This window comes from Neofelis nebulosa, chromosome 2 (assembly GCF_028018385.1).
Source record: "Neofelis nebulosa isolate mNeoNeb1 chromosome 2, mNeoNeb1.pri, whole genome shotgun sequence".
NCBI lineage: Eukaryota > Metazoa > Chordata > Mammalia > Carnivora > Felidae > Neofelis > Neofelis nebulosa.
Window position 1 is genome coordinate 199,179,753 of NC_080783.1, and position 17,748 is coordinate 199,197,500.

At 59.2% G+C, this 17,748-nt stretch overlaps 1 protein-coding gene across 1 annotated transcript; it reads left to right on the top strand.

Moving 5' to 3' along the window:
- The first annotated feature begins 8,922 nt into the window (after positions 1–8,922).
- MATN1 (matrilin 1) lies at positions 8,923–17,449 on the top strand. Its single transcript, XM_058693962.1, has 7 exons — positions 8,923–9,101; positions 11,098–11,444; positions 13,876–14,098; positions 14,597–14,722; positions 15,182–15,598; positions 16,421–16,573; positions 17,328–17,449. The coding sequence occupies exons 1-7, from the start codon at positions 9,008–9,010 to the stop codon at positions 17,447–17,449; spliced, it is 1,482 nt and encodes a 493-aa protein (XP_058549945.1). The 5' UTR covers positions 8,923–9,007.
- Positions 17,450–17,748: the final 299 nt, after the last annotated feature.

Sequence of the window (17,748 nt, forward strand, 5' to 3'; positions counted from 1 at the left end):
AGATCCCCAAGGAACTGACAACACAGGCTCCGACAGATGGGTAGCAAGCTCCCGTTCACACACGAAGGAATGGAGGTCCAGAGACATCCGGTGGCTTTCTCGAGGCCACAAAGCAGCCAAAGATTGGACCACGCGCCTTTGTTCTCTACTACGCTGGGGGCTATTAAGAAGGTCTGAGGCCCCAGCATGTGTGAGCTCTTGCTTCTCGAGACGATCCCTGTAAAGGAGCTTCCCAGAAGCCCCCGTCAACTGAGCCCTGGGGACAGAGTTCTCAGGGGGAAGGGGATTGGTCTTGTCTCCAGCCTTGTATCCTCACCAAGAGGACACCAAGAGGGGGCCGTGGCCGTGCGTCCGGAGGACCGGCTGAAGCGACACCCTCCTGCCTCCCATCCCTCCTGGCCTGAAGCCGAGAAGCAGGCTGAGCTGTACGGTGGGATTGTGCGCTGTGGCCAGGCGGCCGAGAGGAGGCTGGCCCGAGAGACAGGAAATAGCTGGGTGTGGGGAAGTCGAGTGGCCTGGCCAAGCCAAGCCAGTGCACCATCCACTGGGCAGCGCTCACCACGGCCCTATCAATGGCCCGTTTGAGGCTCACACAGGGGTCCTTTGACAGGGCTGAGTTGGGACCCACTGCGGGGGCCTGTTTGAGCTGGATGCCTGGAAGGGAGCCAGCCCCAGGAAAGAGCGGGCTGCGTGCAGGCTGGGCAGGTGAGGACCGCCCGCACAGGCTGTCTCTCAGAGGGAAGGAGAGTGGGCGAAATCAGATCCGGGTCCCCGAGCAGGAGCTTCGGTGTCTCAGGACTGCGTGGGTAGCAGGCACGTTCCCCTGTAATTGAGAGGAGTTCAGGGTCGTATCTGCGACTCTCCCACGGGCCCTGGGCGGCAGGTGTCGTGTGATGATTAGTCCTGAGGCTCGGAGCAGGCAGATCACTTGCCCAAAGTCACGATCGGGTGGAGGGCAGAGCTGGGGTTGGACTCCGACGGGCCTGGCCGGAGTCTGAGGTCGTCTCTCTTGTCTTATCTAGCTTATCTTGTCTGCCCGACAAGGTGAGAGGATCAGGGGCATGATTTTCGAGGCTGGGACAGGCCCTTGAAGGTAGGGGTTGACATACAATCACTGTTGTGCACCTGGCACTCGGGACAGGCCTGGCTCAGGGTGCCACTTGTGGTGGGGGATGGGAGTCCACTGTGGGCGCAGGGGTCAGACCCAGGCTGACTCAGCCGTGGTCCAGGGGAGGCAGGCTTTGGGCATGCACTCAGGCGGTGGCCACGGGGCTGGGTAGATTCAAGACGCATTTTGGGAAGCAGGACCCCCAGGGCTTGGATGTAGAGGAAGAGGGAAGGTCAAGGCTGGTGCCCATGTCTGGAGAGCATTTGAGATGGTGGGGCCCGGCTTTGAGCTGAGGACACAGGATGGGGAGCAGAAGAAGGTGCTTTGAGCTTTGTTTGCATTTAGGCTCCCTTGGGGACACAGTGGGGGACATAATGCTGACCTGTGGCCACGCTGGATGTGCCCTCAGATAGAAGCTTCCCACCCTGTCTGCCTGCTTGTAGGGCGTGTGACCAAGGCAGCATGTGCAAGGCCTGATGGGCACACGAGAGGCCTCACCTGCGGCAGTGTGTCCCAAAGGGGCCACGGCCAGGACGGGCACCAGTTGCGCCCCATTGGCCCCGGGGCGTCGGGGTGATCATACCCACTTTGCAGATGGGGAAACCTCGCCCTGTGCTGACAGGGCAAGTTCTCCACTTTGAGGGGTCCCTTCAGACTTTCGGGGAGCTCAGATTCATGGCCACTCAGGCACCCTGGGAATGCCCCTAGGTTGCCATGAAAAGCGTCAGGAAAAGCAGTTGCCAGGTTAAAGGAAGGGGATGACCCACCCGTGGGCCCGCCTTGGGTGCTTCTGGGTGGCACCCACGGCCCCGTGGGGGTAAGGAGCAGCTACTCTGGATGTGTGCCCGCTACCTGCTGGATGGGCTCTCTGGGAGCCCGAGCTCACACTCTAGTCTCCTGGCATGCCGGGAGGAAGCCTGCCTGATTAGCCACCAAGAGCGTTCTGATAGGCAGCAGGCTTGGCAAAGAACAGCCGGCACAAGGGAGCCAGGGCCCTAAATAAACAGAGTCCATCTGGTCAACCTCAGTGGCCCAGCTGGGCAGGCAGGATGCTGGCCTTGCAGCTTTGTCTGCTGTACGTGCCAGGGGGCCGACCCAGGCAGGGGGACAGCCTGGGCAAAGACCCGGAGATGGGACCACATGTCCGTGTGGCCATGTGGCTCCAGCCCAGGAGTCTCACCTGCAATGCCTCACAACTTACAACGGCATGATTACATTCAGCCTTGACCTTGACCAAGTTGCTGATTTTTTGGGGGGGTGGGGTGGGAAGGGGCAGAGAGAGAGAGAGAGAGAGAGAGAGACAGAGAGAGAGAATCTCAAGCAGGCTCCCCGGTCAGTGAGGAACCCAACCCAGGGCTTGATCCGACGACCCTGGCATCATAACCTGAGCTAAAATCAAGAGTCGGATACTCAACTGACTGAGCCACCCAGGAGCCCCTAAGTGGTTGAAATTTTACAGTTGGTGGAGCTGAGTTCCTAACAGAGGGCTTTGGGAAAAGCCAAAGGTTTTCTAAAACATTTCGAATGGGGCGATGGGAGGAAAAAAAAACAAAAACAAAACACATCAGGAATCTTACTGGTCACCTTCCCGGCTCTTCTGTCCTGGGGAGGTGATGTCAGGCATCTCTGGGGAGGGCAGAGAGGGAAGATTTAAATGTTTCTGGCATTGGGCATCCTTGGGAAGGCTGTAGGCGGACCACCTTGACCCTCAAATACTCCTCGTTGCCCGTAGCCACTGTGTGAGTAAGAACAGAACCAGATCTTCCATGAAGCTCCATGGTTGGGGGGGGGGTGCTTTTTCCACCATCCTTCATCGTGGAAGGCACCACGGAGGGAAGGGCCTGGAGACCAAATTACGAGACTAACCACGGCGCTGTAGTAAGTTAGCACGTAGCCCCTCCCACACTGACCCTGGAACAACTTTCCGCAGGCTGAAGATGCTGTGTTTCCTTGTCAATCTCTTGCCCTCCTCCCTCGTTCCCGCCCTCCCTCATTCCACGCACACATATATACCACCTGAGGTAGGCAGAATTCTGAGATGGCCTCCGCTGACCTATGACCCTGGGGAGCTCTGTCTCCTTGAGCGCGGGCGGAGCCTGCAAGACGGATGGGATAGTCACCCCTGTGAGTAGATTATGTTTCGTGGCACAGGAGACTCGAAGAAAGGGAGATTGGGTGAGCCTGCCCTAATCAGGTGACCTCTTAAAGGAGACTCAGCATGGGAGGGATTTGAAGCCTGCGTGGGCCTTGGAGGAGACCCCATGACAAGCTGCTGAGCGTGGCCGCTGGTTAACAGCCAGCCAGAGGGTGGGGGTCAGGGAGGGGGGTCGGTCTGACAGCCGCAAGGAACCGACTTCTGCCAACCACTGTGTAAGTTTGAAAGAGGGGCCTGAGCTCCCGAAGAACGAGGCCCAGCCAACATCCTGATTTCAGCCGTGTGAGGGGACACCCGGTGTCGTGGTGCCCAGACTTCTGACCTTGACCTGCAGGAGCTGTGAGGTAATACATTTGCAGTCTTTTAAGCCACTACGCTTGCCCTACCTTGGTACACAGCAAGAGAAAAATGAAGGTATCGCTCTTTCCCAACCTGGAGGACGTTTTACTTTTCCTCCTTCAACTTCGAAGTGGCAACAGAGCCAACCAACAGTCTTGAAGGGCTGAGGTCGCGGTCAGTGTAGACCCAGGGTTTTGACACGGAAGGATGGAACAGGGGAGCTGACCGCTGTTGGGACATCTTTTGTGGTCTCCTGGGGCCTCCCGAGGCTCTGTTTGGAGGCTGAGGGGCACAGGGCAGGGGCTGCGGGCAGCTTGAACAGAGGTGAGGGACTCTGGAAAATGGAGGAGAAAATACATGCTGCTCTGCCAGCTGGAGGGTTATCTGAAATTCAGAGCTCAAATCTCCAGGAGGGAGAGAGACAAATCAAAAAGCCGCACGAGCTGGCACCAGGCTGGGTTTTCGCAAAGCCGTGTGTCGTGAAGGACGGTCGTAGGGAATGAGGTTGTTTTCATCAGGGAGCAATCGACGCATCGGGGCCCTGACCGCGATCTTCAGGTCACTGAACTTGGTACACGGGAGACCTGCTTACTCCCGGAGCTGGATGGAACACTTCTGGAAGAAAGCAAACTCCCTGTCCGACAGGTGTTCTACCAGGGGCTGGACAGCAGCTTTCCGAGACAGGGAGAGAATTCACATTTCCTACGGGAGGCTGGATGAGACTGCGGTTTAGTTACATGGGAACTAGAGATACAGATTCACCAGGTCTGGGGTGGACCCTGGGAATCTGTAGTTTTCTTCTGAAAAATCTTAACCAAACGCTGTAGAGGCCTGTTGTCCCCCTCACCCCCAGGAGGGCCCCCCCGAACACATCTTCGTCTCGGTCTTCCACACCCGGGAAGGCTTTGCATTGGCTTTGTTTTCAAGTTCTCCCCAAAGCAGCTCCTGAGACTAGGACTTGGGTGGGTGCAGGTAGTTTACTTGGGGGGGGGTGCCCCCAGGAAGCACGATGAGAGGGGAGGGGAGGCCAGGAGGGGGTGAAAGCCAGTAAAAGTGCACTGGTACACGGGCCACTTCTGCGGGCAGTTGGGGCGCCATCCTGCTGGAGACCCTCGGAGGAGCCGCGAGAAGCACGTGTCAGAACCTTCCAGCAGGGAGTGGGGAAGCCATTTATCCGCAGCTCCTGTCCCTCACTGGTTGAGGGCCGCCCTGTACCTTGGAAGCGTAAAACCCGACACGGCCCCTGCTGCAAAGAGGGAAAAAAGTATGCTTAGAGAACACGGAGGAGGGAGTGACTCACTCTGGGGCGGAGAAGAGAGGGGACGGAGCAGGGGAGGGAGGGAGACTGGAACGGCCTGGAAAAGGTGGCAAAAACCAGATCATGAAGAGGCTTGAATACTCGCTTAAGCGTGACTTTTCCTTTAGAAGTGATAGAGGGCCAACGGAAGCCTTTTTTGCCCTTGGGGAGGGTGACCGAGTGTCACTGCCCATTAAACCCACGTCCTGCCCCTGGGCGTCTAGGCAGAGGCCGGTGATGTGCACTCCTTATCTGACACTCGCCGTCTCGCCCTCATTCCTGTGGCCAGAGACAGAGGACTTGGAAACGGTGGGATCGTCACATGAAGGCGGCTTTGGGAGGAGTCTGGGCAGGGGGACACCTGTCTAGCGCCGGACCGTGTCACGAGAGAGTAACACACCCTTGTGTTAAGCCACTGCCACTTGAGGCTTTATTTGTCAGTCTGCTTACCCTAGCTAATACGAGAAGGCAACACAAAAACGAAAAAGTAAAAAATAAACTCGGATGCGGTGTTCACACATGCCGTTCCCAACCACCCTGTGACGTCGGCGCGGAGGTCCCAGCTTTGCAGACGTGACAACGGAAGCGCGGAAAAGTGAAGGGATTCACCTGAAGTCAGCGCAGCTGGTGGGTGAAGGAACCGGGGCTCACACCCGGCTGGGTGTGATTCTGGTGTTTTGCACTTCGAGGGCCGGCAGAACCCAAGGTAACTTCTGGCCACGCGCGGATGCAGGGGCTGAATTTAATTAGCTTCGAATTTATTTGAAGGCGTACCGGAACACCTTCGCAAGCTGGGCCTCAAGCCGGGGATTTCACGGCTGTGAAGTGTTCGGAGGGGGAGAACGTTGCTCACAAAGTGAGTTGGCTGGTTTGGAGTTCAGGAGGCAGAGTAAATAAACAACAGTAAAGTTACGCGTGGACCCGGCCAAACTGTGATGTTTGGGATGGTTGGGGGGGGGGGGGGTGGTGGTGAAGGACCAGGATTTGCTCTTTAGGAAAAGAACGGAGTCTTGGGTCCTGGGAAGGGGAGTCCTGTGCCCTTTGTACACAGCCGCGCCTGCCGGGGGCCTCTCGCTTGATCGCAAACGCTTCCTTGGACAAAACACTAGAGGCTTTAAGTTTCTGGAAACCCGAGGTATGTGAAAACAAGGAGAGGGAACAGTGAGAGCCCTTCACGGCTGCCTGTCTGACTCGCGAGCATTTTTTTCCCCTCTGGCTCGTACCGGACACGCTGTTCCCGATTTTCATTCCTGGGGGACAAAAGGCTTCACATCCCGAAAACACAAATATTTATCTTCTTTCCTCGGCGTATATGCTGAACTTCCTCCCCCAAAGCCCTTGCTCCCGCCGTGGCATGTGAAAGCCGCCCCCTTTTGGGGGGACCCTATCTCTGCTCCTGGAGACTTACCTGTGGCGCGTTTCTGTGGCCCTGCTAATGAGCGGAGGGGTGACACAGAAAAGGTGCCTGTGTTCCTCCGAGGGGTCCACAGAACGGCCATTCAGACGTGCAACTAAAAGAGCTGTTTCATGGGCCCAGCTGCTGCCCCGGCCAAGAGAGCTGTGTACCCTGAAGTCTGGCCACAGCCCCGTGCATCGGGGAGGGGACCCCGAGCCAGGAGGCTGCCGCTCACGTTTCCCTCGTGCACCTCCAGCAAGGTCACGGGCAGCACCCTGCGCCCCCCTCTCCCCCGCCCCACGGTCACCACCGCGGACCCCACTCCGACCCTCGTCGGTTCACAGGGAAATGGAGCCCGTTCGTCATCTGTTTCCTCTTTTAATTCATTTCTTCATTTGCTCACGGGATCCCTTGTTCCAGACTCGTGCCGGGTCTTGCGGTTCAGCAGTGACTGTGACTCCCCCCCCACCCCCGCCCCCGCTCGGAGGGCGCTGGTGGCCAGCGGGGGAGCCGGCTGAGACCCAAATTGGGGAGGCGAGAAGCAGAGCGGTCGCGATGCCCTGCAGTGTCTTTGCAGAAAAGGATCACACTTAAAAGTGGGAGAGGGGAAAGGAACCGGCAGCCTCAGTTGGTGTTTGGGGCTGGGGAGGGCTATGAATGTCAGGAATAAATGAAATGTCAATGGGAAACGGCAAAGGGAAATGCTTTTGGCTTCCTTGTTCTCTAAAACTGGGGCAAAGAGGCAAGAGGCCTGAGTTCCAGGCTGGGCTGCGTCCCTAAACCAGCTGGGTGGCTTCCGGCAAGTCATGGGCTCCTCCGGGCCTCAGTTGCCTCGTCTGACAAATGGGCTGATGCTCTTGGAGCTGCTGACCTCACGGGTCTGTCTGGAGAACAAGGAGACGAATAACGGAGTGTGACCGCCGTGACTGGTCAAGATTGTGCAAACATTGGGTGGGGCACTTTTATTTTTTAGTTGTTTAAAGTTTTTGTTTATTTATTTTGAGAGAGACAGAGAAAGTGCGAGCAGGGGAGGGGCCGAAAGAGAGAGAGGGGGAGAGAGAGAGAATCCCAAACGGGCAGAGCCCGACGTGGGGCTTGAACTCATGAACCCATGAGATCATGACCTGAGCTGAAATCAAGAGTCAGATGCTCAACCCACTGGGCCACCCAGGCGCCCTGGTTGTGTCCCCTAAAAAAAAAAAAAAGTCTTTACATTTCTTTCTGAGGTATAACTTACAAAGAGCGAGGCACACGGGTCTGAAATATTGATGATCCCATCCTCTGGAAAGATGAGACGTCTTTGACCCTCGTCTCTACTGCTTCTCACTGCTTCCTCACGTGGTCCCAGTGAGGCAGGCAAGCCAAGAACTACCATTCCCATTGCATAACAAGCTGAGGCTCAGAGAGGTTAAGTTACCAGCTCTAGGTCACACAGCTGTTCAGTAACAGAATGTCAGTTGGCCAAGCCTATGCTTTTCCTACTCTAACCCGTCAACCACTCTCTGTGTCTGCCTCCCAGGGTGGCACCGCGAGTGGGACCTCTCTCTGCAGCGCCAGGGGCCATGCCTGGTTATATTCCTTTCTGTACGAGCCTTTATTTTTGCCTTCTCAGCAAAGATCCCGGGCGGGGCCGGGATGCAGAGATGAATGAACCAATCAGACTCTCACCAGCTCGTGGGTGAGACACACAGTGTAGGGAAGCACGGGGAGGGGGTCCTAACCCTCGAGGAGTCCGGGAGAGGTGATGCCTCCGCCAGGCTACACCCAAGCAAGCGGGGGGTGGGGGTGGGGAGGGGGGCGGCGCTGAGAGCGCCGGCCTGGGGCCCTATTCTGGTGATGATACCCCTCAGCGGTGCGACTTGAGACGAGTCACTTCGTCTCTCTGCTTCTGGCTCTTCTGCAAAATCGGTGTCAGGGTAGGGTTGTCGAGCGAATCCCGTGAGACACTTCCTCTGACCCCGCTCCCCTCATCCACCCTAGGAGGCAGGCACAGAGAGGGGAAGCAACCTGCCCACGGTCACACGGGTGGCAAGCCCCCGGGGCATCTGGCTTCAGGTCTGCGCTCGTAACCGTTCCCTCTCCCGGCCTTGCACACGCGTGTCGGTTTGAGCTACGATCTGGAAAGACTCTGTTAGGCAGAGAGAGGATGGGAGGGAAGGGCGTTCCGGGCGGATGACCCTGCCAGAGAGGCCCGGAGCGGAGCTCTGAGAAGCCAGTTGTCCCTGCAGAGCAGGGAGTGCGCGGAGAGGCAGGGGACAGCCGAGGCAGTGCAGGGGAAGCGTGCTGGAAGCGGGGCAGGTGAGAGGACAGGGGCGGGGGCTGAGGGTGCAGGGCAGGGCCCGGGCCTCAGGCTTCCCCGGGCTCGGAGGGGCGGCTTTGGGTCTGTGCAGGCTCCAGCCCCGTGGCGGAACCGCCCTCCGCCCACCCGAGATTTCCTGAGTTCCAGCTGCCGTTCTAGTTCCTTCGGCAGGCAAAGGAGCCCTTGTGGTCGGAGGGGCCTCTTGAGCCCAGGCCAGGCGTCTCCGTCCCTCTCTGGGCACACACACCTCCATTCAGCCCCGGCCCCGCCCCCCAAAGGGGCTAGGGGCCCGGGCAGCCACCCCCACGCCAGTGGGGGGCCGCCTGGCTGGGAGGCTGGGCAGAGAGGTTGATAAGACCTGGACCCCAGTGGCCCCCACCACTGTGCCGGCTGCTGCCCTCGCTGCCAGAACCATGAGGGCCATCTCGGGCACCAGCCTCGTGCTGTGTGGCCTCCTGCTGTGGCTCCAGGCCCCGTGCACGCTGGGCCTCGCCCCCCAGTCCAGAGGTGAGGGGGGTCCCTGTGAGCTGGGCCACACTGGCCGACAGCCTGGCGGGGGGGCGGCTGGGCACTGAGATGAGCAGAGGTTAAACGGGATCCAGGGTGCGCTGGGGTCGGGGGGCAGGGAGGCAGGGGTAGCCGGAGGCTGGCACAGGAGCAGACAGCAATGGTGACATTCACAAGGGTCAGGACAGCGGTGACCCTCAGTCTGCTCTGTTGGGGGACGCGAGCGGGACCTCTCTCTGTGGCCTGAGAGCCTTCGCTGGGGCGTCTCAGCTCCCAGGCCGCCCTCAGGGACCATGCATGGTGCAAAGGCCAGTCTCCCTGAGGACAGAGGCTACACCGAGAGCCAGCTGACGTCTGGAGCCGCACTGAGCCTGGGGCCGCGCCCACGGCTCCGCTGAGTGCCACTCTGGGGTGGCCAGGGCTCCATGCTCCCTTCTCCAGCCATGTCTCAGGGTGGGGTCCTACCTGCTGTTCCATTCCCAGAGCTTTAGCCCTGGGCACTGAATCCTGGAACGCCTAACTCGTCCTGCTCATGTGGGGAAACTGAGGCCGGAGAAGGGAGGACCTGTCTGAGACCACATAGTGAGATAGCCCCAGAGCCTCCTGGCACCTGATCCTCTACTCTGGGGTGTGGCTAATTCCCTCACCCTCTCTGGGCCTCAGTTTACCCATCTGTAGCCTTAACTAATGGGGACCAGGAAGAGTCTGCAAGGTCATTTCTAAGGTACCTCAAGGAACTCTGATACCTAGGGCATTGTGGCTGGGGGGCTGGAACAGCCCAGCAGACCTTTCCTTTCTCGATCCTTCCTGCACCCTCACCGGGGAGAAGCTCTGCTCAGTTCTGGGGAGCAGAGGGAAGGGCCTTTGTACCGAGCCTTGCCCAGCTGCAGGCCCAGGCCTGTGACAGCATTAAACAGCGAGCCTTATTCTCCCCCCACCGCCCCCCAGACAAGGCCCGTAAAGGTGTAGTGAGCTGCTCAGGGCCGCAGAACGGCTAAGCCGGGATTCGAACCCTGATCTGCCTCGTTCCAGCCATGCTGCTGCCTCCTGGGGTGTCTGGGAAGACCTGCCTCTCTGGGGATAGGTCTCAGGAACCCACCTGGTCAGGCTGCCAAGATGGCCACGAGGAAACCCTGCCCTATCCCCTGCCCAGGGACACCAGCCAGAAGGTTCCGGGGCTGAGGGAAGCTGGGTCCACTTTGGTGACTGACTTTGATGCTGAGATGAAAGAGGCCAAGCTCATGGGCACTGCGCTGCTCTCCCCCTCCCCCCCCCCACCCTGGGGCTGTGCCCTCCCCCCTCCCCCACCCCCCACCCCCTCCCCGGGAGAAATGCTGCCCTTGCTATGGCAGCCACCTTGGGCTGAAACCTGAGAAGCATGATTTAAAGTCTGTCTTCTTGGGGCGCCTGGGTGGCTCCGGCGGTCGAACATGTGACTTCGGCTCAGGTCATGATCTCACGGTTCGTGGGTTCGAGCCCTGCATCCAGCTCTGTGCTGGCAGCTCAGAGCCTGGAGCCTGCTTCGGATTCTGTGTCTCCCTCTCTCTCCGCTCCTCCCCCACTTGTGCACGGTTTCTCTCTCTCTCTCTCTCTCTCTCAAATATAAATAAACATTAAAAAATTTTGAAACAATTTAAAGGCTGCCTTCTCCTTCGTTCCCTGCTGGACACCTGCTTCGTGCCCTACACACACTCCTGCTTGGGCCCCCGAAGGATCCGGTAAAGAGGGGATTGTCAGCTCATTGTACAGACTCATTGTACAGAGGAAACTGAGCTCAGGCAGGGGAAGTGAGTTCCCCGGGGCCGAGATCTGAGCCTCTGTCTTTCCCACTGGGCTGAGCGGTGGGGCCTTTGGCAAATGGCCTGCCGGGCCGTCCACATGCTGACAGAAGGCTGGCCCAGGTTCAATCTACACTGCCTAGGGCCTCGAGTCTCGTCGAAGTAGCCCCTGACCTCGGCCCCCTGCCCTCTGCCTCCCCCTTCCTGCCCCCTCGCAGGGCACCTCTGCCGGACCCGGCCCGCCGACCTGGTGTTTGTGGTGGACAGCTCGCGCAGCGTGAGGCCCGTGGAGTTCGAGAAGGTGAAGGTGTTCTTGTCCCAGGTCATCGAGTCGCTGGATGTGGGGCCCAACGCCACCCGGGTGGGCGTGGTCAACTACGCCAGCGCCGTGAAGCAGGAGTTCCCCCTGAGGGCCCACGGCTCCAAGGCCGCGCTGCTGCGGGCCGTTCGCGGCATCCGGCCGCTGTCCACGGGGACCATGACCGGTCTGGCCATCCAGTTCGCCATCACCAAAGCCTTCAGCGACGCCGAGGGGGGCCGTGCTAGGTCCCCCGACATCAGCAAGGTACGTGCCCGCCCCTCCCCGCCGGCGTCTTGTTGTGTGCTGAGAGCGTCACCTGCGTGATTCTCAGAGCACCTGACGGGCTGGCCTTCTTACGGTTGTGGATTAGACCCGCCTAAGCTAAGTGGCGGAGCTGAGATTTGAACCCACTCTATCCACCGTCTGACCCCAGGACCCCGATCTGGCGAGCACTTGATTATCGCAGTTTCGCTGACCTTGGCTCCCCAAGGCAGAATGAGGCAGTCCGGATGCTTCCGTGGTGGAGCCTTTTTGGATTGAAGCCCCCACTCCGCCACACTGGCCGTGCCACCCTGAGCAATCTATACCTCAGTGTCCCTTACCTATGAAACAGGAGTAACATAACTCCTCCCCAAGGGGCCGTCAGGAAGCCTCTGGGTTCATAGTCGAAAGCGCTCAGAATAGCACCTGGCAGCAACAGGTCCCATGTCCGTGTTAGCTCATTCTTAAAAATGATTTATTTATTTATTTTTCAGAGACAGAGAGAGGGAGAGAGAGAGAGGGCAGGGGCAGAGAGAGACAGAGAATCCCAAGCAGGCTCTGAACTATCAGCACAGAGCCCAACATGGGGCTCGATCCCACGAACTATGAGATCATGACCGGAGCCGAGATCAAGAGTCAGATGCTTAACCGACTGAGTCACCCAGGCACCCCAGCTTATTTTTTTATTTAAAGCCTTCGAGGGCAGGGGTTCAGAAAAATGACACGACGTGCCACAAGCTGACGTCAGGAAGGGCTCTGAGTAGGGTGTGTGGAGGGGCTGCACGGACCTGGTGCCCACGGTGTAATTTTCCAGGGCTCCGTCCGGGGCCTGTGAGGCCGGTCAGGTGTTCTCTCCTCCCACAGGCTCCCGCGCCTCCCTTTCAGAGCCCTCGATGGCCCCAAGGAGTCACCGTTTATCTGCCCAGGCCCCCAGCCCCAGGGGATGTACTTCTTATCCCCATGGAGCACACGCCTGACATATGAGTGCCGAGTGAATGCAGTCCTGCTTGGGGGCGGGGTCCTCATTTTTACAGATGAGGACACTGAGGCATGGGGTGGGGTGGGGGGGGCTTAAGCATCCTGCCCAGTTAATAAGAGGTAGGCATGTTTACAGACAACAGCGTGTAATCCCGGCCATGACAGGCCTCAAAGAGCTGGTCTATGAGGCGGCCTGTTGGTCGTACCTCGTGAGGGCCATTTACAAACTCCGACAGGAAGTTGACGGTCACGATCACTGGGAGGATGTGGTGGCCTGGGGTGATCCTGATGGAGAGACATGGTGAAGGGGATGGTGGTGACATCTGTGGCTGTCACACCTCTAGTGAACGGTGTCAGCCCAGGGTGGACAAGCGGGGGGGAGAGAGTTCCATCGGGTCTGGGTGAGTGGGTGGCCAGCCTGGAATTCACCTGTGGGAAGCCCCGACAAGGTGGGTTCACGGTCGCAAGGCTGGACTGATGGGGGGCGGGGGGAATGGGACAGGCTGGGGCAGCGGACGGTCATAGCTAGGTCAGTCTAGGCCTCTGGGGGAAGGGATGGTTCGAGACCACTCCCAGGGGTTCCACGGGAGGGATACGGAAAATAATAGTTCCCCTTCCTGGCTTCTTACCATGAATCATCTCACCGGGAAGGTGAGTTGCACTTCCAGCCCAGGCCTGCCTTAACCACCACACTACAGGCCAGGGGTTCGGGCCCCAGGGCTAAGGGTGGGGACCCGGGAATCAGAAGCAGGCCCAGGTCAGAAGCAGAGAAGCAGCGGGCCGGGCTGGATTCTGGGCCCCAGACTCTAGCAGAGCTGGGGGTGGCCAGGGCTGGGACCGGCCCCGGGGTCCCCTCTGTCTCCCTTCCCAGGGTACAAACAGAGGAGCGTTGTGGGAGGGGAGCAGACAGTGCTTTCCCCCACGGAAAGGGCAGGTAGCATCCTGGGGAACGGAGGGAGGTTTAAAGGCCCCTTCCCAGGGCCTAGAGGGGAAAGATGGCCAGACTGGAGGCCGAGCCGCCGTTCGCTAGCCTCGCTCGCCCTCTGGTGGCCAACGGGCAGAACTGCATGGTGTCGGGCACACTTCAACTGCAGGGTTCTCAAGAGGTCCCAGTCTGAGGAGGGAGGCAGGGTCCTGCCCTCAGATGATCACAGAGGTGTCTGCCTGAAGGGGGAGAGATCCAGAGGCCCCAGTCAGAGGGGAGAACACTTCAGCCGGGTCTTTCAGTCAGAGGAAACCTCTTTCCTCTTCTCCTAGCCAGGTCCTCCTCCCTGGGGCAAGACCGTGGCGGGGAGTCAGACCCACCTGCAGTTGACTAGCTGTGTGACCTGGGCAAGGCTGGGCAGGCCTCTGGGGCCTCTGTGTCCTCCTCTGCTAGTGATCTCGGGGGCTTACTGGAGGGCCCAGCCCAGCCCAGGGCGGGAGGAAGACCTCTCACGCGCCCTGCGTGTCGCAGGTGGTCATCGTGGTGACGGACGGGAGGCCCCAGGACAGCGTGCGGGACGTGTCTGCACGGGCCCGGGCCAGCGGCATTGAGCTGTTCGCCATCGGCGTGGGCCGCGTGGACAAGGCCACGCTGCGGCAGATCGCCAGCGAGCCGCAGGACGAGCACGTCGACTACGTGGAGAGCTACAGCGTCATCGAAAAGCTGTCCAAGAAGTTCCAGGAGGCCTTCTGCGGTGCGCGGGGCTGGGAGGGGCTGGACAGGGCTGGACGAGGATAGGGGGCTTCCGGGGAAGCAAGGGGCGGGGCAGGGATGGGGGTGTGGAGGCGGGGCCATAACGGGGGCGTGGCTGGATGGGGGCATGGGCGTGGCTAAGAGCATCGGGGAGGGGCTGGACAGCGGGATTGAGTCCAGGTGTGGGGGGGGGGGGTGGCAGGGCGGAGTCGGACGGGGATGGACAGAGCCAAGGCTGAGCAGTCGGGGCAGCCAGGGCAGGGGGCGGGGCGGTGTGGGGGCGTGGCTGGAGAGTCAATAGGGGAGGGGCTGGACCAGATGGGGCTCAGAGAGTCCGCATAGGGGTGGCCAGTGGTTCGGGTCCTGGACGGAGGGCCTGGGGCTTGGACCTCACCTAGTTGGGGGGCCTCAGTTTCTCTGGGTGTGTGAAGGGCCATCCTGGCCAAGATGTCCAAGGCCCTGTGACTATGAGATTCTGAGTCTCCTCCTGTCCCCACAGTGGTGTCAGACCTGTGTGTCACAGGAGACCACGACTGTGAGCAGGTGTGCCTCAGCTCCCCGGGCTCCTACACCTGCGCCTGTCGGGAGGGCTTCACCTTGAACAGTGATGGCAAGACCTGCAACGGTCAGTGGGCTGGAGGCAGGCAAGCCCAGGGGGAGGGTGGGGAGGGGAGGGGCTGGGGCTTGGCCACCCTCTAAGTAGCCCCTCAGAGCCTCCTCTCTGCCCTTTGTTCCTGGACCAATCTGCGAAGGCGAGCGATGCCTTCCAGAACTTGGGGTCTGCAGAAAGTTATCTTCTGACTGTGGCCCTCTTTCTGTCGCGGTGGGTGGCGGGTTTAGTAATGGTGGAAGGAGTTACATAGTCTTGAGTTCAAATCTTGGTGCCGCGACTTTTGGAGCTGCAGTTTGCAATGCTACGTGAGACGAGGCCAGGAGCCTTGGCTTTCTAGAGGGAGTTCTGAGGACGCGATGGGACGGGATAATGCCCGGGACAGAGCTTGGTGTGTGAGGGGTACCCGACCCAGCGGTCGGGAGGAACAAGCAGTCCCTAAGCTTCGCCTCCTCTCCTTTCTGCCCTTCCCAGTATGCAACGGCCGTGGTGGCAGTTCGGCCACTGACTTGGTCTTCCTCATCGATGGATCCAAAAGCGTGCGGCCGGAGAACTTTGAGCTGGTGAAGAAGTTCATCAATCAGATCGTGGACACACTGGACGTGTCGGACAAACTGGCCCAAGTGGGGCTGGTGCAGTACTCCAGCTCCGTCCGCCAGGAGTTCCCGCTGGGCCGCTTCCACACGAAGAAGGACATTAAGGCGGCTGTGCGGAACATGTCTTACATGGAGAAGGGCACCATGACCGGGGCTGCCCTCAAGTACCTCATTGACAATTCCTTCACCGTGTCCAGCGGGGCGAGGCCCGGTGCCCAGAAGGTGGGCATCGTCTTCACTGACGGCCGGAGCCAGGACTACATTAATGATGCTGCCAAGAAGGCCAAGGACCTTGGTAGGTGCTGCCTGGGCCCTGAACACCACTGATGGCCAGGAGGACAAATATGGAACAGCTCGACTGTAGTTTGTCTGTTCTGCTCGCTGCCCTCAACCCAGGTTCAACGTGAACGAGGGGGGATCGGTTTGCCCAACTCTCTCTTTCTTTCTTTCTTTCTTTTTTTTTTTAACGTTTATTCATTTTTGAGAGACAGAGAGAGAGAGAGAGAGAGAGAGAGAGAGCGTGAGTGGGGGTGGGGCAGAGAGAGAGGGAGACAGAATCCGAGCTGTCAGCACAGAGCCTGACGTGGGGCTCGAACTCACAAACCTCAAGGTCATGACCCGAGCCGAAGTCGGACGCTTAACCCACTGAGCCACCCAGGAGCCCCTACCTCTTTCTTATACTGATGAGAAAACGGAGGTCCCAGAAAAGCAAGCAGCTTGTTCTGATGGTCCTTATGTAGGTGGGGCTGGGAAATTTTCCAGCTGAATGTTCCCAAGGACACACCAACTGTTGGAAGGTAGCCCCACTTTGGGACAAGCCTGCGTCTCAGTTTTATCGCCGATTTAATGAGAGTGATAATAGCCACCAGGTGGACACTTGTGGGGCGTATGCACTTATAAAGCTCCCAGTACAGGGAATCAGTGCAGGTCTGACAGGTAGCAGAATCTTGACGGATGCTGTCTTTGTCCCGCAATTCCTACCGGCCTCTGTGCCTGCAATTCCAGAAGCTGCCACCAGGAGGTGTCTGTGTTGATTGCGCGGGCATTCCCCAGCAGGCTCAGCCGTGGCTGCTCCGTCCCCCATGGCCACTGCCACTCATCCTGTTCCTCTCGGCAGGCTTTAAGATGTTTGCTGTGGGTGTGGGCAATGCCGTGGAGGACGAGCTGAGGGAAATCGCCTCAGAGCCCGTGGCTGAACACTACTTCTACACGGCTGACTTCAAGACCATCAACCAGATCGGCAAGAAGTTGCAGAAGAAGATCTGTGTGGGTTAGTGAGGCCAGAGATGGCACTGATGGGCGGGGTGGGGGGCGGGGCGCCCAGGGGGAGATCGTGGAGCCATCCTGGAACCGGCTACGCGTGGGGACCGTCAGCAGGGGCCGGGGCACCAAGAATTGGCAGGACCACGAGGAAGGCTGGTCAGTCTCACTTCGGCAACCAGCAGACATATTTTGATCCTACTTGGTAGGATATGATCATCCCCATTTGACGGACAGGAAAGCCAAGCCCGGAGGGGGGGGGGCAATCGTGAATAACCAGAGGAGATAGGAGTTGAACCCAGCTACCTCCTCTGATCCTCCCGTGGTAGAGGATATGGTGTCCAGAGTCATGTTTGCTCTGACTCTAGCTAGCTGTTGGGCCATGGACAAGTTGTTTCACTTCCCGGGTTCTTCGTTTGTGAAATGGGACTCATGCTTTCAAACCTCAAGTGTTGGGCGAAGTCGCCAAGGGGATATAGAGGCTCCCAGGGGCAGTGTCCTGCACGTAGTAGGTAACCAGCGTGGAGGTGTTATTGATGGAGGTTTTCCTCAGGGCTCTGAGGGACTGGGGAGACGTTCAGGGTCACTCCTGGGAGTTCGGCCTCAGAACCCTACACGCCTCTCTGTCTTCTCAGATCTTTCGGAGCTCACACTCCCCCAAGACTCCCTTGTCCTGGCCCTGGGTCGTGTCTGCCCTGCGCCCCCCTGCCTCGCCACCACTCACCACCCCCCCCTTCTCTCCCCCTACTTCCCGTCCACTCCAGAGGAAGACCCGTGTGCCTGCGAGTCCCTTGTGAAATTCCAGACCACGGTGGAGGGGTTGCTGCAGGCTCTGACCAGGAAACATATCCTTTCCCAGAGGCCACTGCAGGGGGCAGGGGGGTAGGGCAGGGCACTGCGGGGAGGGGAGAGGGGGCCTCGCTCCTGTGTAAGGGGTGGTGGCAATGGCTCCGCCTTGCCTGCCTCCTTCTGGAGCCGGGCTGGACTCTGGCCAGATGGGCTGGCACCAGCTTTGGGACGGCTCCTGTCAGAAGCAGAGGCTCCTAGAAGGTCAACAGAGAAACTGAGGCAGAAACCAAGCTCTGGAGACTAGACACGCATACAGAGTCCTAGCCTTCCTCGGGAAAGCATGGTACTTGGGGACTCCCCATTTCTCAGGTTTTCTGTGACACGACTACCACCGGT

Excerpts from the sequence above, each read along its gene's own strand:
- MATN1 (XM_058693962.1), top strand. The coding sequence starts at position 9,008 with ATGAGGGCCATCTCGGGCACCAGCCTCGTGCTGTGTGGCCTCCTGCTG. Across the intron at positions 11,445-13,875 it reads GGTCCCCCGACATCAGCAAG|GTGGTCATCGTGGTGACGGA; the intron begins GTACGTGCCCGC and ends TGCGTGTCGCAG. Across the intron at positions 14,723-15,181 it reads TGATGGCAAGACCTGCAACG|TATGCAACGGCCGTGGTGGC; the intron begins GTCAGTGGGCTG and ends TGCCCTTCCCAG.